Source organism: Archocentrus centrarchus, chromosome 3 (genome assembly GCF_007364275.1).
Source record: "Archocentrus centrarchus isolate MPI-CPG fArcCen1 chromosome 3, fArcCen1, whole genome shotgun sequence".
NCBI classification, from domain to species: domain Eukaryota; kingdom Metazoa; phylum Chordata; class Actinopteri; order Cichliformes; family Cichlidae; genus Archocentrus; species Archocentrus centrarchus.
Genome location: NC_044348.1, coordinates 13,467,207 through 13,492,278, shown reverse-complemented (window position 1 = coordinate 13,492,278; position 25,072 = coordinate 13,467,207). Strand labels below are relative to the sequence as shown.

Genomic DNA, 25,072 nt, shown 5'->3' with positions numbered 1-25,072 from the left:
CTCGCACTTGATGGTGTCTTGTGCAGTTGGCTTGAAGTTGGGCTCTGGTGTTGTTTTCCACATCCTCACTGGCTCTTATGGTCCTGCTGATCTGATATAGTTGTAGGCATTCCAGGATCCATGTATGAGGCATTGAGTCACAGGTTTTCTTGTAGTCAATCCAGGTGGTGCACAGGTTGGTCTGTTCGGTCTTACAGTCTTAAGTGACTGCTCTACCAGTAGCTGATGTTTTGTTCCTCTAGTGTTTCTACCAAATCCTTTCAATGGTATCAATTCATTCATCCCCCAGGATCCTCCAGGAACTGCCTGTTTACTCTCACCATGAGTCACATTGTTGTACAGTAGGAGGACCCCAGAACACATTGCACCAGCATACACTCTGACAATGGGTCCAAGGATTTCATCCCAATAACTAATGGCAGTCAGGGTGCTGTTGCCTAGCCAGTAGAGGTCCGTGGGTCCCTCCATGGATATGCCTCCCCAGACCATCACTGACCCACCACCAAACCCGTTCATGCTGAACAATGTTACAGACAGCCATCGCTGCGACGGATTTCCGTCATTTGCAAAAACAACCCTTTAATACCAAGTGGATCATCGCTGACATGTTTTTCCACGCCTCCACTGTTCTCTACACCCGTGTGTGTGTGTGTGTGTGTGTGTGTGTGTGTGTGTGTGTGTGTGTGTGTGTGTGTTGTTCGCTATCACCACAGTTTGCTAACGGACGCTGCCATTAACACTAGCTATCGTCTGGTAACGACAAGAAACCCCTACCCACCCACCCACCCACCCCCTGTTCTGTACCAAGGGACTTGTCAAAATATTTTTTATGCTTTAATCCCTGACCTAAAAACATTCCTGCAATAGAAACGTCTTTAGGAGCACTAAAGTGCACTTTGCCATATTGCACTTTGTATTGTACACCTGTACTATTACCACTGCATTTGCGTAACATACCTCAACCTGACTACATTCGGGTACACTGTGTTAGCCTAGAAACTGTATCCCCACTGCCTGTCTTATGTTGTGTGATCTGTTGATATTTATTTATTTACATTTTATTTCTAGTAGTGTTTTATATTTAGTCTATGCTTCAGTTTTTATGCTTAGTTGTGTGTAATTTTTGTTTTTAATACTGCACATTTTGGGGTTTGGAGAAACGAAATTTCAGTCTTCTGTGTAATGTACTATTACATGGTTTGATTGACAATAAAGTTCAATTTGACTTTGACTTTCAGGATGGGTGTGGATACAAAGCATTACAATATTAAGCTCATGAAGCCCCCAGGTTTTCAACAAAAACACTGATAACACAACAGCAGCAGTTGTTTTACATGCAGCCTGTCTACACATGAGCAGCAAATGCAAAGTGGCGGAGCCGTTATTGAGACGGTGAGCTCAGGTGGAGCAAAAGTAAATGTTTTTCTAGCGTCCAAAGCAGCAGCACTTTTCACTGTAACTGGGAAACAGCTGGAGGAGCCCTTCATCAACCACCTGATCAGCAAGTGTCAATGTAAAGAAAAGAGAACTTTGTAGCTGCACCATCCACCGCTGTTTAACACAGCGAAAAATCAGCAGTTACCCTGTGGAAGTTAAAATATGCAGATGACAAAAAGACAAAAGCATTTCTTATCTGATTAATCAATGGAATAATCGATAAAATATTCGATTACTAAAATAATCAGTAGTTACAGCCCTACATGAGTATTAGTAAAATGTGTCCCATATTTTACAAAAAGAGATCCTATTACATCAATTTATATTCTAAAACATGTCCTTTGACTAAATGGCTAGTTAATCCATTTATCAACTGGTATGTAAGGTGTAAGACATTTTTATGTTACAGAAGGAGTTTACCGTCATGGGCATGACGAAGGGAAAAGAATGGTTGGTAAACCTCATGAACCATTAAGTTAATGGAACAAGCATACTTTCTTGAGGTACGCCAATATCACACGATGGGCTCAATCTTAATGCTAACTCTAGACAATCTAGACCAGTGGTTCCTGAGTAGTATTAGCAATTTATATCCAACAGTCTGTGTTGTTTATGTTTTTTGACTCATTTTCAAGGAAATACATCACTTTCTCTTGTACTTGATGAGAGTGAAGACAGGCTTCTAGCCAGGAAAATTTCACAGGCCCGTAGTTTTAGATGACTGTGGGGAGGGGAACCCCATTGGATTTTCTGGCTTTAAAGTGGGCCACAGCACTCTTGACTTTGAGAAGCACTGATCTAGACAATCAACATATGCAATTTTTTTTTATTATTATTAAATTGTTCTCACATGTTTTGTTAACCAGGGAACAACTAAAATCACTCTGACATGCATAAAAAAACTATTTACATTTTCCCTTCCAAAACATAAGGTTCAATTAGGGTTAGCACCGAAAATTACCTTTGAACAGGGATGGGCAATTAATTTCCCCAAGGGGCCACGTTAGAACCTGGGACTGTTAAGGAGGGCAGCACCAATAAGCTGAACTCAATTCTGCTAAATATTCGGTTTATCTCTTTATAAGCTCATCAGTGTGGCCTTCCACAACTTTTTTCCAAAGACCAGAAAATGTCACTACACTGACACTGGAGATGGTGTTTGTGTAGCAAGATATAATAAAGCTGACACAGCTGATTTGTCTTGATAAAACCCATACCGAGTCAATATGGAAAAGGATTTAAAGTTATTCTTTCATTTAATAACTGAGTTAGGTGCAATAGAAAATTGTTCTAATTTAAAACAATGTGTAAGAAACAAAAACACTGACACCATAAAGGAAATATTTGAATTTTTGTTTTTAATATATTTTTAATATTTTCACAGTGTGTAACTACCAGGGTTATTATAGTTAACGAAAACGAACGAAATAACGAAAACTGAAATTGAAAAAACATTGTCGTTAACTGAAATAAATAAAAACTATAATTAAAAGGAAAAAACGATAACTAATTAAAACTGAATTGTGAGTTTACAAAACTAACTAAAACTAACTGAAATTATCGATAAACTGACTTTCATTTTAAGCCTTGTGGATTGATATGAAATCATTGTTTCCGCTCTCCGAGTTTAAGCTGGGAGCGCCACAGGACAACTGTGTGAGTGCGCATGTGCGTGCGCTCACCGCGCTGGTCCGCAAAGTAATGGCTGCGGTCTGCCGAGAAAGCGGCAGAGTCCCGTATGGAGGTTCTTTGAGTACAAACACCTGCACACGACCACAAGGTAATAACACACACAATCCAGCTACACAAGCATAAATGCGGACATGAGGTCGGCAACTTCTGTAGGTTGTGTACAGAGGCCGCAAAGACCCTGCAAGTTTAATTAGCGAGCATCTAACCAAGCTAGCTCCTAAACAGAAGCAGCATCAGGTGTGAGAACATCAGGATGCAGATGGATTTGAGCTTTGACTCCTTCAAAGAGTTTGTTTTTGTTTAACACCACATGTAGGCGTTATTAATCTGCTGCACTGATGCTGAAGTTTATTGTGGAGTTTATTGTAGAATTTATTGAGTTTGGGAGTTCATGTTTTTCTTTGTTTCTCCCTGTTGATGCTCATGTGTGTCCTTAATGTTACACAAATTTAGCATGTCTTGTGAACAGCTGGTTGTTGAATATATTTCTTTAAACTGTATCTTTTGTCAAGTTTTCATTACACAATAGTCACTTTTGCGCCTTGAATCTTGCACCTGATTAGGTATGAAAATACTAAAACTAATACTGAAACTAACTGAAACTAACTAAAACTAAGCATGAAACCAAAAATAAAAACTAATAAAAACGAGCAAAACCACTCTGAAAACTAATTAAAACTAACTGAATTAGAGAAAAAAAAGTAAAAACTAACTAAAACTAAACTATAATGTAAAATCCAAAACTATTATAACCCTGGTAACTACTATAAATTTTAGTTTTCTACTTTGTATTTCTTTGCTGATTTTGGGTTCTTTTGTCACATGTTGGAGGTTAGAAGCTGTGCTTAAGAAGACCTTTACTCTGTGCCACCATTAAAGTAAGTGGAAAAAACAATCACTGTCCTTTCACTTTCTCTAACCTTTATGCCACAACTGCAACTGGTAAGAATGGTAAATAAAGTCACCTTGTCAATCTTTGGTACACACACACACACACAGACACAGACACACACACACACACACACAGACACACACACACACACACACACACACACACACACACACACACACACACAGCATCTGGGGAGTGGTCATTTTGAGCAACCAAGTTCAAGAGGAATATGATACATCAGCAAGTCACTGTCAACCCACAAAAGCTTGAGTACTTTTTTGTGAACCTTTTAAAAAATGAATCAGTTGTTTTTTTTTTCCCCTCGGAGGCCGACCATCTTAGCTAGCCTACTGAGATCCTTCCTCTTGTCTGACAGAGGAGACTGTGTGTACTGACTTCCTCATGCACGAGTGGTGAGATGTTTAAGCCATCTTCATGCATTTTTCATGTGACCTTTTAACACTGTGTGAACAAAGATGATAGCAGAAGAGAGCAACAGGAGTTAGCATCTATACATTAGGGGCAAAAGGTCATTTGCAGCTTTCTTCAGCTCCCAGATATATGAAAATACATTTCTAGCGAAGTTATTACTCATGAAAAAGCGACCAAAATGTCAGATTGTCCTTTCTAAATGACAAAAAACTAAGTTTGGAGGTTATAGGCCAACAGCAAAAAGCTAAGCAGCTCAAAAACCGAGGTCATATATTTCATACCACAATATGAGGCCTCCAAAAAAGGGAACGTCTGCTCCATTTCTCTCAAGCTCTACTGATAGCTTAGAATCAGCATGCTACCATCAGTATCTACTATTCTTGCTTTTATTAATCTATTCCTGGCTTGTATTTCCACAATTTTTTAATTATACTTGCCTGTTATTACATAGGCATTTTCCCCATATCCATTTATTACCTCGCCCACCGATAAGTGGAGAGGTTATGTTCTCGGTCGCGTTTGTTTGTCCATTGGCAGGATAACTCAGAAAATTATGAATAGACTTTGATAAAATTTCTGGAGTTGTTGGGGGGGGGGGGGGGGGGGGGGGGGGGGGTACAAGGAACAACTGATTACGTTTTGGTGATGGTCTGGATGCCATTAGGGGACATAAACATAAAATATATCCAGCCTATATATGCCAATATCTGGTCATGTGGGTTTTTTTTTTTTAATAAAAAGATAAAATCATATTTTACAGTTTTTAAAAGCCAATAAAATTAATTTCTGGTCTTTATGATCAAGTAATTCATGATGGAGTATACAACATTGCATGCTACTTATCTTTCTGAGTTATCCTGCTAACAGACAGACAGACCAACGCAACTGAAAATATTACCTCACTTCACCTATCATTGGGTGAGCTAACGATTACGTAAAGCACAATAATACCAGTCAACTTTAACTTAATTAAATAACTACTTGTTAAAACAGAGAGTGCAAGGATTACTGGACCTTAAAAATCCCTCCACAATAATATTTCTGTACTGCACTAATGGTTGGGACAGCTTTAATAAGCAACGCTGCCTAGATTGTTTTTTTTTTTTTTTTTTTAAATCGAGCCTTAACATTAGCTAACACTGGATTGCTATGGTGAGCTGAAGCAAGCGAAGCAAGCCTCTGCTCTTAAATGCATGCAAAGCACTTTCAAATGCCTTGTTAAATCTGATGTCTCACCCATCTTTGAAGCAATCAGCAACCTGTGCACATAGACTGAGTCACTGCTCTCAACACATGAACCTCCATCTGGAGAAGAAGGACAGTTAATTTCAGTCTATGCCTGTCATGTGTAAGCTATACATCACAATAAGCACTCTCAGCTAATCAAAAACAACACACTGTTATTAATTCTCTCTCCGTCCAGTTGTAAAAAATAAATAAATAAAAGGACTGACTGTCAAGATGCGTTGGTGCACTTGAATATACATTTTAATCAACATACAATAATGACATGCTGACAAAAGCCTTGCAAGAGTATATTGCCATTAACACCTCCAAACTGGTGCTGCTGCTCTTTGATTCCCTATCATTTTTATTAATTTTAGCTCACTTGTTACTGCTTAATGTTACTGATACAGTACTCTTAAACACTCATTCATGGCCTTCTATAAAAAACAGGTAATTTTTATGATGAGGATTATTAAGTTATTAAAACATTAAATTGGTAAAGTACTTTATATTGATGACAACCACAGGGTGCTCTTATGTGTAAGAGTATGTATCAATAACATTATTCAAAATCTACATCAATATAATCAAGGTGTTGATGCTAATAACAGACAATCTCTAAAAAAATGTGATTTGTTTCTGAACTGTCCCCAGCTGTAATTGTGAGATGGTGATGATGTTTATGGTGATGAGTCCAAATGACAAGAGGTATACTACTGTAATCTGGGTAGTAGCTGTTTATGTTTGTATGTATTGATTGATTGCAGTATTTTCACAATTATTGATTGTTGCCTGTAAGCTAAATTGGTCCTAAGGGGGCAATAAAATCTAGTCAGACAGTTTACACGATTAGAAACTTGCCCTTTTTAGGTACATTACAGACTCCACCTTCCTCAAGATTAACTAAGGGCATTAAAGGAAGAAACACAAATTGACAGGTCCTCTATTTCAAAACCCACTGAAGACAAAATGGCAAGGGAACATCTCACCCACACTGTCAGGGCCTTTCTTTGCTTTGCTGTTGTTATTCACTATCCCGCACAGTGATTAATTTGTTGAAAAATCTATAGTAAAGGCTTTGTTGTTCTCCCCCATCACCTCCACAATCCCTTTTTTGTTCTGCCTCCTCAGTAGCACTCTACCCACCATCTTCAGTTTCTACTTTTTTTCTTCTTCATTATTTAAAGTTGCAGTGTAAAAGAGTTCAAAAACTCTTATAGATAGAGATGCTTTAGGTGGCCATTTTCTCTATATTTTCACTCCATAAATAACTACATTGTAAAGTTACTTCCTTCCTTCCTTCTTTCCATCCATCCATCCGTCCATCCATCCATCCAAGCAGTGACAAAGAAACCATAAAAAGACACAGTTAGTTGTGCCTGAAAAACCTGATTCACATAAGCTGACTTCCAGCAAATTTACCCCAAGGTCAGACCATGCAATACTCAGTGAAACTGCAAAAAACCCAAGAGCTACATCTCAGACTCTACAGGCCTCAGTTAGCATGTTAACTGTTGACGTTCATGACCGTACAATGAGAAAAAGAATGAACAAGTATGGTTTATTTGGAAGGGCTGTCCAAAGAAAGCATCCTCTCTAAAACAAACATGACAACAAGGCAGTCATGGCAGTCAATGAGTCACCCATAAACTCCTCTGCATACCAAAGTATTGTTAAGTATAGGGTCAAATGTGAGGCCATCTGTCCAAAAGCTAAAGATTGGCCAAAACTGGGTCATGCAACAGAACAATGAGCACAACAACAAATCTACAACAGAATGGATAAAAAAGAAAAGAATCAAGGTGTTGCAATGGTCCAAAGTCCAGACCTCAGCCTGACTGAAATGGTGTGGCAGGACCTTAAGAGAGCTGTGCATAAATGAATGCCTGCAATCCTCAATGAATTGAAGCAGACAGCAACGGCTTTTCCCCCTGTGGGTTTGACCTCCACCTTGCATGCACCACAAGCCATGACAGTACCAAATTTACAGCTCACTCCTGGGCGCCCACACAATCAACATTTATGGCTTATGCCATATCATGCTAACTCACAATGTGGTTACAATATATATATAATAGTAGATAAGCCTGTAATCACACAGTTGAAGCTGTAATGAACCTCAACTGTGCACTTGAGTCAGTGTAACAACAAAGTTGACTCATATGTTTCCCATGTTGGCTGTTGATAGGCTCTTTAGCTCTCTCTGGATTTTATTATGTTGTAATGTTTTGCACGAAGTCTTGCACAAAGTACTGACAGCTGCTGGATACTGTCTGACGTAACTGTAGCTTTATGTCTCTACCTCCTGCTGCTTCTGCCTCCTTTCCAGGTGAGCGCCACTTCATCTTAAATGAGCCATATACCTTTGTTATAACTGCCATGATTTCAGCTGAAATTCTCTGAAAGATTTTCTTTTTATCTCAGTATATTTGTTAAAAAAGAAAGAAAGAAAGAAAACCTGGACTGTGTTAAAGTTTAATTTTAAGTTGGTTAAAACTAGAGGTTTAAATGTTGCTGATTGCTTGTCAGTGCTAGAAATACTAGTCAGTTACAAGATTACCGGGCCACTAGCCAGGGATGCAGGCCCTCCCCCTCTCCCTATGGTAAATGGACTGATTCTTATATACAGTAGCGCTTTTTTACTCGCCCATTCACACAAGCACTTTTTTTAAACACCTAAGTGCTTTCTATCTAACATTCATACATCGGAGAGCAACTTTGCATTTAGTATCCTGCCCAAGAATACTTTGGCATGCAGACTGGAACAGCGGGGGATCAAACCACCAACCTTCCAATTAATAGGTAACTTCTTCTACCTCCTGAGCCGCCTACTATTAACCACAATTTAGCTAGCTATTGGCTATGGCTATATCTTATTCTATCATACATCTGCCAAGCCAACATACTGTAATTACACTAGGTAACGGTAATCTTTAACCCAGTTCAGTTCTGTGTGAAGGGAAAAAACTGCAAAGAAAACTAGACCTATTTAGACTTTCTCCTGAACATAGGCAGAAAGCAACCTTATCCGACAACCCAAGGTTACCAGCTGACAGTAGGTCAAAAAGAGTGACATTATGCAATTCAAACAAAAAATGTGCTGTTGTTAGCCCAGCCCCTAAGTGCTGCCGCCGCGACCCAGACCTGCATAAGCAGCAGAAAATGGATGGATGGTTGGATTTAAAACTGCAATTTTTTTAAGGTCTGTATTTTATAATCAGTCTATTTTTTCATCCCCCCACCCACACACACACACACACACACACACACACACACACTAGAAGTGGACCTTCTTTTTTTTTTCAAAGGAAGTAATTCAATGCCGATGTTTCTTTTTTCAGTTCAAGGTTTGTTTTCAATGCCAATTTTTAGTTTCTGTACCAAAATTAACCATTGCTGTGCTGTTCTTCTTTAACATGTTTTTGTAAGCCACTGAACGATTTAAAAATATGCAAAAGAGTTACATAACATTTCTAAATTATTAACTTCTTTATGTGGCTTAGACACAGAGTTGGAGATATAAATGCCTTATGTAAGGTCTTATATTATTAAAGAGGACAAGTTTCAGTGGTGTACATACTGAGGTTCAAGTGGGCTCATAATTGCTTAAGAGATCTGAACTATTTATAGTTGTAGCACTCTATGACATTGACATGCCTTTTTTTTGTTGTTGTTGTTGTTGTTGTTAGTCTCGCATTTCAGTGGATCAACCTAATACCGCCATCGTCCAAATCTTTCCAGATTAAATCGCAGGATGAGTCCAGAGACAAAGATTAAGAACCAACACTGATAATACCACCAAGTCTGTCGGTGATGAGAGCCACGTATCTTAAAAAGAAACCATGTGCCAGGTGAAACTGCAATCTTAAATAGGATCCATTACACTTACTTCCAGCTCCATAGTAGCTTTGCATGATCTACAGTTCTAAATATTCCTTATTTATCCTATACAGGGTTTTGGTGCAATCCCTCTTTTGATCCAGTGCCTAAAACAAGCTTTTACCTCTCCTTTTATAGAAATCATCCTGAAGTTAACTCCTCGTTATTGCAAATATCTAATCAGCCAATCACATGGCAGCAACTTCAAGCATTTAGGCATATAGACATGGTCAAGATGACCTTCAAACTGAGCATCAGAATAGGAAAAAATAGGAGCTTTGAATATGGCATGGTTTTTGGTGGCAGATGGGCTAGTCTGCTGATCTACTGGGATTTTCCCACACAACCATCTCTAAGGTTTATAGAAAATGGTCTAAAAAAAGAGAAAATATCCAGTGAGCTGCAGTTCTCTGGCCCATGTCTTGTTGATTGATGAGTTCAGAGGAGAACGACCAGACTGCTTCGAGCTCACAGGAAGGCAACAGTGATTCAAATAACCACTTGTTACAACTAAGATAATAAGAGCATCTCTGAACACACAGGACATTGAACCTTGAAACAGATGGACTGCAGCAGCAGAAGACTGGACCGAGTGCTATTCCTGTTAGCTAAGAAGCTCACCAAAATTGGACAACAGAAGATTGGAAAAATATTACCTGGTTTGATGATACTCAATTTCTTAATTTCTGCTGCAACATTTGGATGGCAGGGTCAGAATTTGGCATGAACAACATAAACGCATGGATCCATCCTGCCTTGCATTAATGGTTCAGGCTGCTTGTGGTGGTGTAATGGTACACTTTGGGCTCCTTAAAACCAGCATTAAAATGGAGCATTGTTTAAATTCCAAGCCTACCTGATTATTGTTGCTGGCCATGGTCATCCCTTTATGACCTCTGATGGCTCTTTGCAGCAGGATAACATACTACCTCACAAAGCTCAAATCATCTTCAACTGGTTTCTTGAACATGACAATGAGTTCACTGTACACAAATGGCCAACACCAGATCTCAGTCCAATTGAGAACCTTTGGGATGTGGTGGAACAGAAGAGTTGCATCATGGACATCATCATTGTGCAGCTTTCAAAACTGTGCGATGCAATCATGTCAATATGGACCAAAATGCAGTGGCCACTGAGCGTATTTCAACTTTGTTAAATTCGGTCTTCCAATAAGAATGCAGGCTGGTTTGGAAGAGACAGTAGGTCCAGTAGGTCCACTTTAATTGAAGTAAAAGAAAATGTGAATTGTCATTTTAATTTTTTTTCCTATTTCTTTACAATAATGGATATGTTGTCTGTCAGCCCAGCATGTTTAGGCACTGAACATTATTCAGTTATTATTAGCACTCAAACTTACTAGCGAGTAAGTAAGTTTGGTTTGTCTGTTATTCCCCTCTAGGCTCTCAGTTTTTTCTCGTCTCTCTCCTTCATGAATGCTTTTGATGACCACGATATGAAAATGAATTTTTTTTTATTTCTGAAGCTGAAACCTTTTTATCTCCTATATTTATCTTGTCAGGTCGCACTGCCCTGTGTGAATTTGCATCTGATCATGCCTTTTCATTCCACCTTGTATGAATCCATGCTATCCCTAAATCCTCCTCATGTTCTGCCTGAACAGACAGAATGTGTCTAGGGTAAATCCCATTTGAGATCTTTTCATGTTGTGCTTGATGAATAAGCACATTTCAGAGATCATTTAAAGGAACCACAAAGAATTACAACTTTTCAGTCAGTGTGGTAGACCTTTTTACTTAATTTGGATATAAATGGTCTTTTTCTACTATTGTTCTTAATGCTACTTTTAAAGACTACAAAATGACAAGGATGACATTAAGAGCATCTTGTGATTCAGTAATTTCCTTTAATGAATTGGAAAATAATGTATAATTATTTTTATAACCAGAACTTTGTTTACTTGGGAACATTGCAACCCTGCAGGGCTCGCTAAAAAACACAGATAAAATTTGTAGAAGTTGCCTTGTGTGTAGCTGAGAAATGTATTGCAGTGTCGTGGAAATCGGATTCCCCTCCTTCTATTGAAAGACAGTTTTTGGAAATGAATATTTGCATTCCTCTAGAAAAATGTTGTGTTTATGTTGTGTATGTACGTTTAGTTATATAAAATCATAACTAAAAAAGAAAATAATGTATAATTGTCCAATATGTTAATCTAGTATTATAATAGTCCTTTCATAAAATACGGTACTTTATCAAAACAGCTTTACACTGTATCCAACAAGCTGGCAAAATAAGAAACAATGTGGTAAAATGTAATGTGCTGAGATGCTCCCATCTGCCTTTTCCGAGGTCAACACTGAATCTTTTTTTTTTTTTCAGAAATCATTCCTTCTCTAAATATTTTCTTGTATTTGCTTCTTCCTGTCCATCTGCAGTAAGACTACCATCGATGAGGACATCAGCAGCCTTTGCAGCAGCCTCAGTCTGAGCACATGCTCATTCAGCATCATGCTGCTTCTTCACAAATCAAGCCTGAAATATTCCCTTGTGTTGACCTGCTCAGTTCCTTTACCTGCGTCACTGAAGCCTAAGACAAGATGGTGATTGATTGCTTTCAGCAGGGGACCGGTGATGGAAATATCTACAGTCCAGTGGAGGAAAAAAAACAGAAGAGGGATACAAACACAGAGAGGCTAGCCTTTAGAAATGACTTTTATTTTTAACTAAATTACCCCAGCTGACCCAGAGATGGTTATAAAAGACCTCTCTGTGACTTATTTATGGACTGTTAAAGCCACCGAAAAAAATCTGAATCTCAAGTCCCCACACACACACACACACACACACACACACACACACACACACACACACACACACACACACACACACACACACACACACACACACACACTTTAATTTCATCATCTGTACTTCCTGGTTGAAAAGCTAATTTCAGAATAGTTAGGAAATGTTGCTTTGAAAACACAACATGAGTTTCTAAACATGGAAATCAGCACTTCCCTGCATGTCGTCTATGATGTGCGACTGATTGATTGATTGAGGTTATCACTCGGCTACTGAGAACTCAGAGAACTGCCGACGTGTGGGCTATACTGAGTGATGCAAACACTATTACACTTAGCTGGGAAGAACAAAACAAGAGATTACATGCAAGAATGAAGAGTAATTAAAAAAGATTAAAAATAGCAACAAAATAACAGCAAATATTATTATTATTAATACTGCTGATAATAATCATCATCATCATCATCATCATCATCATCATCAAGCATCTTTTCTGTTGCGGTTGTGTTGGTGGAGGTAATAGTAGATCTCTTTGGCAGTAAATACTTCTATGTCACAGTCCAACTTACATCTCTTATAACTCGCCTGGGGACATTTACATTATTAACATGGCCATTTTGAAACAGCTAAAGCTGAAGCTATCCTGAGTAGTAAATTTAGTTTTGTGCATTTTCCGATCTGTTATGTAGTGTTTGGGTGAGTTGTGTGCCTTTAAATGCATAGTAATGCAGAGTATTAATCTGACCCTTTAACAGCATGACCTCACAAATACAGTCCTTGCACTGTTTTATTGCAGGGCTGTTCTGCTAGTAAGGATGGTCTGGTTGACTTCACCTATGAAAAACAGCAACAAAAATGGCAAAATGTCTAGATGAGATCAATGTAGTTCTCCAAGGTTGTTGCTAATTTTTTTCAGTAGTCATGAAAACACTACCCAAGCCAATACTACTGCACCTTCCAATTACATCTACGTGGGGCGCCTGGGTGGTGAAGCTGGCGACCACACACACGCCGCGTTGCGGTGCGGGCGGCGCGGGTTCGCGTCCCGGCTTGTCGCCAATTTGCCCGCGTGTCTTCCCCCATATCTTTCCCCCATTTCCTGTCACTCTCCACTGTAGACAAAAGCCACTGTGGCCAAAAATGCAAAAAAAAAAAAAAAAAAATAACATCTACGTGATGCATACTACATCACTTGCAAGGCAGCATATGTACTGAGTAGGGTTGTGAAAAGTACTTATACTTGGATATTGACAACAACAGTAACACACAACTTCACCGCTGCAGTCAAGCAGGCACTCAGCCCCTCCTCTCACTAGCAGCTGAACACAGCAGTGCAACAAACTTGGCAAAGCATCTTGCAACTAACACCCGTATCTTTATGTAGAATTTTGTGAGGTCAGTAAAGCTGTTTCAACAAATATTAAACAATTATTATAAATATTAACATGGCCGGTGCACACGTTAATAGTGACAGATTTCATTTAACAGGATAACCGAGAAAAATCAACCAGCAACAAGACATAAACAGTGACAGTCTACCTACCTACAATTATTTAACCAGCAGTAAAAACATGGTTCTAAGTCATCAGAAGCACAGGAAATAAACCGGGCCACAGCTAGGGCTGGGCAATTAATCAAAAATGAATTAAAACCAACAATCAGAACTTGTAATTGTCGTAATCATGCCCGTGTAGATTTTTTTTGTTTGTTTGTTTGTTTTTAACCTGTTAACTGGCCACGTCCCCTCTGCGGGATGTATGTAGTGTGTTTTATATGGCAGGCTAGACCCTCCCATTTTGACTGACACCTCATTCGGCCAATCATGTTAACCTGTTAACTGGCCACACCAAAATCACCAGACAAAGCTACGTGATGCCCTCTGGTTACTACTGGCTCTGGAAAACCCATTTCTTAACATGGCCAAATGAGGTGTCAATCAAAATGGGAGGGTCTAGCCTGCCATGTAAAATGCACTACATACGTCAGGACGGGACGTGGCCAGTTAACAGACTACGAAATGGGTTTTCCAGAATTTTGTTCGACTCCCCACTAAATATGAAATTAAGAATTATTTTTGTCCGGTGGCTTTTGCTATCAGAATCATGGCCTGAATGCACTGTTGTTCCAAACATATTTGCTTTTCCAAGATGAGCTCTATAAATTCTCTAAAGGCTCCTCGTGTTAGTTTTTCTTTTCTTTTCTTTATTTATATTATTCACGTGACTGCGTGTGTAATATGGCAATGCCAGAGCTGCCAAGCAGGGGAAAAAACAAGAAAGAAAAAAAAAGGGTGAGAAAAGATAAGAATAAGAGGACAGAGCACAAGTAGAAAAACACAATGGGTCACCAACTACTGCACCTGTTAAAAAAAAACAAAAAAAAAACAAGAAAAACAAAAAAACACATACAAAAAACAAACAGCACCTGGAAAAAAATATATGAAAAAACACAGATACACAAACCAACAATCTCATTGTGTTGTGGCATGTGCGTGTGTGTGTGTGTGTGTCTTCGTCGTGAAACATACTTGATAATGAAGCCACAACAATGCCGCACAGGAGCCAGAGGCAGACAAAGAAGGACCCAGGAGACCCAGGCCATCTGCAGCCCAAGAGTACTGAAGACCGAGGCCAACACCTCGATGACAACTGCGTGCCCACCCCAGCAGAAGGAGGAGGGAAGCCCCAGACGGAGCCCTCATGGCCAAAGGGCAAGAGCCCCAGAGAACCACAGGTGACATGGAGCCAACCCCACCCCCCACTAAGACACCCAAGCCACCCCAGACCACAACCCCCAATGGAGCGGGTCAACAACCACGCCAACACATCCGGCTACGTGCTCCAGAACCAACAAGTACCCACATCCCAGGGGAGGCAGACTTTGGGCTAGGCCTGCAGTGCTTCAATCGAGGTAAAATGTTCAATTAATTGTGATTATGATTTAAGGTTATATCGCCAAGCCCTAGCTGTAGCTGAATACATCTGCACCAGCCAGAATTCTTCCAATCATTAAAAAATGATGTCTCCTACCCCCATATTAAAAATGGTATGGAGTATGGAGTATTTTCCTGGGTATCTGTAATGTGTTTGAAATTCTAGTATTGTGACAACACTACAGCAAAGTTCCAAATAATTTATCTAAATGTTATTACAGACTCACTTTTAATTGTAGCTCTGACAAATCTTTAAGTTAAACTTTTTAAGTATCATTTCATTTAATGTGGAGGGTCTTCAAACAGACACAACATCATATAACAGTGGAATAGAAAAAAAGAATCAACTCAATAACATGAGCAGAAAAGAGCTTCGAAAACATTTTAGATAAGCCAAATAAAGATAGACAGCCAATATATGCAGGCAAACTTTAACAAACTGGGCTCCATGTACTAAAGTATTCAGAGCCTACTATCATGATGTGACAGCCGACATGGCACTCTGTGTAAATCAATAAAGCACAGAGCATGCAAACGGTTCATATCTCACTTCATATCAGCCTGTGTTTGACCATATATGTACATGTAAATCCAATGTTTGGCTTTTCAATGACGTTCGGTGCCTTTTCAGATTTATAACATGTACCGTGGGCACAACTACTGCAGAGCTTCGAGCGGAGGGAAGTCATAGCAACAAGAAGAATGATGCAGAGAATAGCAAGGCTCAACATGCAGGAGACAAATCCCATTAAGTACACGAATGAATATTATTCAGGGAAAAGAGATTTACCTTCATAAGCTGAAGCTTTTGAAATGTTTGGACTTGAAATTATTCTCTTTGTGCTGTAAAACTGGGTTCAGACTGACACCGAAACTCAACAGTTTGCATTGAGGTAATACTTTCCTCAAGACATGGGAGTGCAGAGGAGAGAGAAAATCCTCTAACCCTGTTGTGTGGATGCACTGCGTGGGCTGCCAGGGTCTTTTACTCAGGCTTCCAATAATATTGGTTAATTGCTAGATTTCTCTAGCCTCTCTCAACTTGCATCACGAGTAGGCGTGGAAGAGTTTACAGCAGGGGTATATTGCTGCTGACAGAATACAGTGTTCTCATTCTCTCTCTCTCTTAATTGTCATTCCCCACTCACAGGCACATTTCACTGGCAGATTCCCTTGAGAGAGGTTTCCCCAGAATCTACGTAAAAGGATTCCTTCCCACGCCATGGTCTTAGGAACATCTTATTTTCATCCACCCGCGCTTTGCTCATGCACACACACACACTCCCTCTCACCCTGGCATTGTGTCCTCGTGTCTCCCTCCTCTCTTATGTTTTCATTTTCTTTTGTTTTTCTTTTTTTTTTCTCTCTCTCCATTTTTTACCCCCCACCTCCCCTCACCAATAACTTATAGATCCTCTGTGGGAGGCAGCATCTCCCTCACACAGCAGGCGTGGGCCCTTACTCTGACAAATTACATGCTGGGCCCACCAGCTTTGCGTGGGGGGAGAAAAGCTTTAAGTTAAGAAGGAAGAATGGATCTGATTGGACAGTGAAACTCAGGGGCTGTATCTTGGCAAGCAGTATTTGATCGGGCTCAGGGAAGAAGTGAGAAATACAGGGAGAGCAGCAACACTGTATATTAAACCTACAGTATCCTTTAAGAAATGACCACAAACCACACACTGCTTAAAATTGTCAAGCTGTCAACTATAACAATAAAAAAATGATGGCCAAACATTAGCCATGATATGGTATAAACATTGGTTTCAACAGTGTGTAGCTTTAAACTTCAGCTTGTGCTTTGGTCTAGTTGATCTTTTTCAATAAATCACTTACATGTGTTCCTTGGCTAACTGCTGGGCCAGAGAAATTGCTGTGGGATCTCGGTCTAAGGCCAGGACCGTGACTTCAGGAACTGTGCTCAAAATTGCTTTGGTATGACCACCACCTCCAAATGTCATGTCCAGCACCACCTACATGTGAGAAAGCACAAGCACAGTTCACACATTATATGACTCCATAGACATGAATCATCTTTTATCATCACAATGTTAGTTCATCATTTAAGTGTTTAAGTCACAGTGGTGCACTGACATGTGTCATGCATAGGCACCCACATATTCACATATCATCACTTTCCATTGTAGTCTGTGGTACCATCTAGAACTGGATAGTAAAAGTTCTGACTGGGAAAACTCCACAGATTCTTTACGAAGTTTAAAGTCTGTGCTTCGAACACTCTGGTGCCACCAACAGGTCAAAGATGGCATCCACATAACTTTTGAAATGCTTACCTGATCTTTTAAGAATAAAATACAGTGCTGTGAAAAAGTATCTGCCCCCTTCCTGACATTTATACACTGCTTAAAAATAATTAAAGGAACACTTTTTAATCAGATTATAGCATCAAGTCAATTAAACTTCTGGGATATTAATCTGGTCACTTAAGTGGCAAAGAGGGTTGTTAATCAGTTTCAGCTGCTTTGGTGCACTAGAGGGGCAACAATGAGAAAACCCTCAAAACAGGAACGGTGTTACAAGTGGAGGCCACTGACATTTTTTCTTTCCTCATCTGTTCTGACTGTTTTTTCACTAGTTTTGCATTTGGCTAGTGTCAGTGTCACTACTGGTAGCATGAGGTGATACCTGGACCATACAGAGGTTGCGCAAGTAATCCAACTCCTCCAGGACAGCACATCAATACATGCCATTGCCAGAAGGTTTGATGCGTCTCCCAGCACAGTCTCAAGAACATGGAAGAGATTACAGGAGACAGGCAGTTACTCTAGGAGAGCTGGACAGGGCCATAGAAAGTCCTTAACCCAACAGCAAGACTAGTATCTGCTCCTTTGTCCAAGGAGGAGCAGGATTAGCACTGCCAGAGCCCTACAAAATGACCTCCAGCAGGCCACTGGCATTAATATCTGTGACCAGACAATCAAAACCAGACTTCATGAAGGTGGCCTGTGGGCCCGACGTCCTCTAGTCCTTGGACCTATTGTCAGACCCTACGCTAGTGCAGTGGGTCCTGGGTTCCTCCTGGTGCACGACAATGCCTGGCCTAAATTAATTGATACCACTGACTGGCCTAAATCCAACAGAACACCTCTGGAACATTATGTTTCCATCCAACACTGCCATGTCAGGCTGTTCAGGAGCTCAGTGATGCCCTGGTTCAGATCTAGGAGGAGATCACAATCCGTTGCCTTATTAGGAGTATAACCCTACATTATCAGGCATGCATACAAGCATGCGGGGGCCATACAGACTACTGAGTACCATTTTGAGTTGCTTCAATGAAATTTCTGCAAAATGGACCAGCCTGCCACATTTTTTTATTTTTGGGGTGTCTTTGAATTCAGCCCTCTATAGGTTAATAATATTCAGTTCCATCAAACAATGTGTTATCCTTTCGTTCCTGACACATTACCCAGTCCAAATCGGTAGATACCCAGGTCACTCCAAAACCTTCTTTTTGTTTTGTTTTTTGAGTCATTCAGAGGTGGACTTGCTGGTGTGTTTCGGATCATTTTCCTGCTCCATAACCCAAGAGAAGCTTAAGCTTCAAGGCAAAAACTGATGGTTGGACATTCTCCTTCAGGATTTTCTGGTAGAGAGCAGAATTTCAGGATTCCATCAATTATGGCAAGTTGTCCAGGTCCTGATGCACAAAGCAGCCTCAGACCATCACACTACCCCCACCATGTTTGACTCTTGGTATGATGTCCTTTTTATGAAATGTTGTGTTAGTTATGCCAGATGTCACGTGATACAAAGCTTTAAAAAAATTCAACTTTTGTCTTGTCAGTCCACAGAATATTTTCCCCAAAAGTCTCGAGAATCATCAAGATGTTTTTTGTTAAATGTGAGACGAGCCTTTGTGCTCTTTATGGTCAGCAGGTTTTCTCCTTGGAACTCTCCCATAGATACCATTTTTGTCCAGTGTCTGTCTTATTTTCCAATCATGAACTCTGACCTTAACTGAGGCAAGTGAGGCCTGCAGCTCTTTAGATGTTGTTTTGGGTTCTTTTGTGACCTCCTGGATGAGTCACTGTCTTGGAGTAATTTTGGTAGGCCGGCCACTGCTGTGAAGGTTCATCACTGTTCCAGGTTTTCTCCATTTGTGGAAAATGGCTCTCACTGTGGTTCACAGGAATCTCAAAGCCTTAGAAATGGCTGTGTAACCCTTTCCAGACTGATAGATGTCAATGATTTTCTCATCTGTTCTTGAGTTTCTTTAAATTGTGGCATGATGTGTTGCTGTTTGAGATCTTTTAGCCTACTTCACTTTTACAGAGAGTGATTTCTTGATCCAACGTGTCTGGCCGTGATCAGGCCTGGATGTGGGTACTGAAATAAAACTTTGGTTAAATACAGTTAATTTATGATTTAACAAGAGGGGAATTACTTTTTTTTTTTTTTTACACAGAGCCAGGCAGGTTTGGATAGCTTTTTTCCCCTTAATACAATCATCATTATTCAAAAACTGCCTTTTGTATTAATGTGGGTCATCTTTGACTAATATTAAACTTTGTTTGACAAATATGCAAAAAACTAACAAATCAGGAAGGGGGCTAATACTTTTTCACAGAACTGTATAACTGCATTATAGGTGAACTTCAAGCAAAGCCATACAAAAGTTATCATATGAATTTTACATGTTCATTTTGGGCCAGTCAAATTCAGCAACAAAGACATTAAACAGGAAGTGATATCAGTTCTCTGTAAATGCTTCATGTATTCACACAATGTTCGATGGCACCACAAAAAATGTTATGTTATTTGACCACTGAGCACAAAACATTTTTTCTTCCTATTAGTTGTTACATGATCCAATCAAACACATGCCTTTGTGACTGTCCATCACTAAATGCTTGGTCCCCTCATTGCTGCTTCCATATTTATTTCTCTAGCTGAGTAGTTACAATTTCCCTCATTTCAGATGACCAAATATCAACATTAAAGCTTAAATTAATATAGGCCTGTAAGTTTAAGGCTCACTATACACATGTAGAACTAATAATAAGGTTGATTTTGTACTTTAAAGTAAATTAATGTGTGATATTTCTGATTCAAATCTTGTATGACCATGGTTTTCTTCCCAACTATATTTATCCTGTGTATCTTGTGCCTGGACATTTGTTTCAAAGCTAAAATTAAAAAGGTCCATAAGGAAGCAGCCAAACGTACCTCCTAATGATAATAAAAAAGATATTTCAAAATATATGACACAGGAAAAGCCAGCCCAAAGAGGCAGACTGAGAATCCCAGCTGTGCATAAAAACAGACAAGCAATAATGCAATCAAGAACAGCCAGACCTTCACTTTATTTTAACTTCACTGTCTGCAAATATCTCTCAAAACTATGGAAAATATAGTTTATTGAAGAGTTTCTGATGTATATAAACTGCAAATAAACAACACACAATTTTTCCAAAGTCTTTGTCCTGCATGCATGTCCAAAGACATGCAAAGCTAATTGGTGATTCTAAAGTGACCATAGTTGTGAATGTGAGCATGAATGGTTGTCTGCCCTGTGCCAGACTGGAGACAGTGTGCCCTGCCTCTTGCCCTATGGCAGCTGGTATAGGCTGCAGCCCCCTGCAAGCCTAAAATGGATAAGTGGAAGAAAATGGATGTATGGAATCATGCATGTTAATCTAGAAGTTTTGAAATTAGTTTTAGAAAACATTAAAAAAAAATGACAATTTTGGACTGTGTAGTATTACAAAGTGCTGGCTGGTAAAGATATCCAACCTGTATGAAAGCCAAACTGCGATGTTCAAAACCATCTAAAAGTTCTTTCTATGATGTTATTTTTTGTTCTGAACTTTGCATTTTAAGACTTGCAAATAAAAGGCCATAGAAATTTATTACTGCTATAGGAAAATATGTACTGATACAAGAAAAAAATGCAGAGATCTGCATTAGTATAATCATTCTTTAACTTGGTTTTCATGTCTTGCAAGTTCTACCAGTGATACTTCAGTCCTATAGTATCTTTTTCACTGAAACCAATAAAAATTCTTCTTGCTTTTAGTCACAAATTCACAGAGAATTATCACCTGACTCAGCAGTTCCCCCTCAGCTCTGCAGAGAGCTTTAGCATCTTCAGCTCATTGTTTTGGTTTGACAGCCCAAAACTTCGCTGAACTTTGGTTCAATTCCCCTGCAGGAAATCAGTTTAATTTTGAACAGCAGGAGGTAGCCATTTTCAGCAACAAAGCTTTGATAAACTGGATGTGATGATGTGCTAATGCAAATGTATTCATGTCAGCCTTAGAGTCTAAATCACACTGTGAAAATTAGAACTTTTTGACAAGCTCTTATACATTTGACATGATACTTGCCAATACAGAAATACCTGAAATCAAATATGGACATGCCACCAAATCTTGTAATTCAAGGTAATTGAACTAAAATTAATGGAAGTGCTGTTATTATGTTAATGCACATGAGCTTAATCCTCACACAACCGACTCTTTCATCATACAACTGCCTTGATGAAGAGAACACTCACAAGTCGTTCCCATAGGAATCTTTCCCATCTCTACCAACCTTCTTATCAATTCAATTCAAGAGATTACCTGATATATATGGCCTGATAAAAAAAGGCCATATATATCTACTGTTTATCCTGTATAAAGTAAACTTCTCATACACCAATTTGAGAAGCTATCAACACACGCAGCCTTTGGTTGCCAGTTAAAAGGGACACTTGTTTTTCTGTCCTCTAGAGGTGTTTTTTTTTTTTTTTTTTAACTTATAGAACCCCTTTTTGCTTTCTTTGCTCCTCAATTGCAATGTTCTGCTGACAGACAGTAACTGTGTCATACATACACACACACACACACACACAAATGCACACACTAGTGCCTAGCGTGCACAAACAAGACACCATCAGACAGGCCCTTACGGATCGTGTTTCATCATCAATTTAGTTGTGAAGTCATGGTCTTAACAGTCAGCTCAATCGCTGTTAGTGCGCTACTTGTTTCAAGTGCAGTGGGGAAGCACCACTGCAATAAGGCTGCAGAAAACCCTGTAAACCAGGAGAGTCAAACTCTCAGTACATGGGCCACATACAGGCTGATTTGATCTCAACCATTCATTTACCATCTGGGATGTCTCAAGTCCAATTTCAACATTATGTCTGTTCCATCACACTGCTCTGATCACAAAGAAATGCTATAAATGCATCGGCAGGGCACAGTGGTTTAACCACCTTACTTTGGAGTGGCATGGCAGGCCATAGATACACTATACTGCCAAAAGTACTCACTCGTCTGCCTTCACATGCATATGAACTTGAGTGACATCTCATTTTTAATCCATAGGGTTTATTATGATGTCAGCTGACCCTTTGCAGCTATAGCAGCTTCAACTCTTCTGGGAAGGCTTTCCACATTGTTTAGGAGTGTGTTTTGGGGAATTTTTGACTATTCTTCCAGAAGCGCATTTGTGAGGTCAGACACTGATGTTGGACGAGAAGGCCTGGCTCACAGTCTCTGCTCTAATTCATCCCAAAGGAGTTCTATCAGGTTGAGGTCAGGACTCTGTGCAGGACTTGTTGCACAGGTGGCATCCTATCACGGTACCACGCTGCAATTGACTGAGCTCCCGAGAGCAACATTCTTTCATAAATGTTTGTAGAAGCAGTCTGCCTAGGTGCTTGATTTTATACACATGTGGCCATGGAAGCGATGGAACACCTGAATTCAGTGATTTGAATGGCTGAGTGAATACGTTTGGCAGTATAGTGTAGCCTCTCTGTCAGTAATAACACTGTAAAAGTGAGGGTGATTCAGATCTCTGACTTGGATTAAATTAACAGTTTGGACAACCAATCTCATGATGTAATCCGTTCTTAACAACTTATACCCTCCTTTCTGCAATTTTCACACTTTTCAGAGCCAGCCTGGGGACCAGAGCGGACCTTTTGGCGATCTAGAACCGCTGTGAATCCAGCGCACACTACCTGCAAACTCTTTCATTGAGGAACAATTTCTTTAAGTTCTTGATAGGAAAAAAAGGCCACATCAGAGTTAAAAAATACAACCATATTCTGATAATGTTTGCTTCACAAATAAACCTTACTTTCTATTTAAGATTTTTTTTTAAATTGCACAAGACAACAACCAAAGGGGAATTATGTTTAAAAGTTGATTAAAAAAAACAGTAATCATCTACTTTAGGATATTCTTATATATGCATGTTAGTGTTACTTACAAGCATTCAACTGTTAAACACAATTTGTTAATCAAGTAATAAGAATGAGGCAGTCAGGAAATGTTTTATGAAGGATATATGCAATAATTATCAACCATTCTGCAGCTGTTAACAGCTGTATCAACTGAAAAACACATTTAAAAAGAAAACTTCTCCTGTCCATACATTAATCCTTATATATTTCTTGTCTGAGCCTGCTACAAAATATATATATATTTTTTTTTTTTTTTTTAAATCACAGCTTGTTAAATGAGTGCCTGGTTGGTTCGAGACTGTCTGAATAATTTGCTGGATTATCTTTTACTTTGCATCTTCTACATGTCTGCTCCGTGATTTATTATAATGTCAGCAAAAGGTAAGGAACAGATGTAAAAGGACACAAAAGGAAATGCCATCTATTTCCCACAAAAACATTAAACATGTCGATCGATAGTGACGTTGAAGGTGGGGTGTGTGCGTGCATGTGTGAGAGAAGAAGTGATCAATGGCGGTTCCCTCTCCTTTCCAGCGCACAGCAGCAGATGGGGAGGGGGTGTGGGCTAGTGGGATGAGTCACACGCATAATGAACTTGCCTGTTGTGCTATTCAATACAAAAAAGGAAAACGAAAACACAAACACAAACAGCAAAAGTAGGCTGGCTTTTATCAAAGAGTCGACACAAGCAACCGGGAGACGAACTGGTCCTCTACTGGAGGGTGAGGCACTTGTCACAACAATCTTGTCACATCTTGAGGGAGTTGTGGCCAAAAGAACAAAAGGTAAAGCTTATCTGTTTCACTGGTTCAAATGACAGACAGCTGATGCTCAGTATTCTTTGAGGCGGTTAGCTGTAAATGCAAATGCTGTGTGTTTATTCTTGTTTGTATAACTACTGCACCAAGCACAGACACTATCCATCTGTATGAGGTTCAGTGAAAGTTTCACCTCCCTCACACACACACACACACACACGCGCGCGCACACACACACACACACACACACACACACAAACACACACACCAAATAAAGTGATCTAAAAATTAAGAGCATGTCTAAAGAAAAACATTGGAAACTGGATGTTTACAAGGTCATTTACAAGGTAAACTGAAAATTTTGCTCCTATGCTGAAAGGATAACAGGCTTCTTCAAACGACCTGAATGCTGCTGCTGCAAAAAAAACCTCCCCTCCTTTTAAAAAGCCTGCTACTTCTCCACCAGATGGACACAACAACTTCTTGAAAAGATTTGGTGATAATAGGTTTGGCATTTGCAATGATGATTAACACCAAACTTGGGAATGAGTCACTCACAATATTTTATAGAGAGGGGTTTTCAGCGAGGCTTTCACCTAGACCATCCCTTTTTCCAGAGAATGCGGCAGAGTGGAATTAAGCCAGAACAAGACGTGGGTGATTCTCAGTCTTGCAATGCAAAGAAGGATCTTTAAAATAAAATTAATTACTTCAAGTCTGCGTTTGGTACTTTGTCTGGAGTGTGCAATATCTGCCTTTCCCAGCAGAGGGAACAGGAGAGTTAGGAGTGGCCTCAGTGGTGCAGTCCAACAGTGAGGCAGCAAGGTGCTATAATGCAGGACACTTCAGCA

General features: G+C 39.6%; 1 protein-coding gene across 3 annotated transcripts in view; it reads right to left on the bottom strand.

Annotated features, from left to right (window-relative positions):
* The window catches only part of mettl15 (methyltransferase 15, mitochondrial 12S rRNA N4-cytidine), a 69,444-nt gene that overhangs the window by 13,676 nt on the left and 30,696 nt on the right, over positions 1–25,072 (bottom strand). For all 3 annotated transcript variants that reach the window (XM_030726435.1, XM_030726433.1, XM_030726434.1), the window contains one exon: positions 17,097–17,233. In XM_030726435.1, coding sequence (XP_030582295.1) covers positions 17,097–17,233 — 137 coding nt within the window. The remainder of the gene's footprint in view (positions 1–17,096; positions 17,234–25,072) is intronic.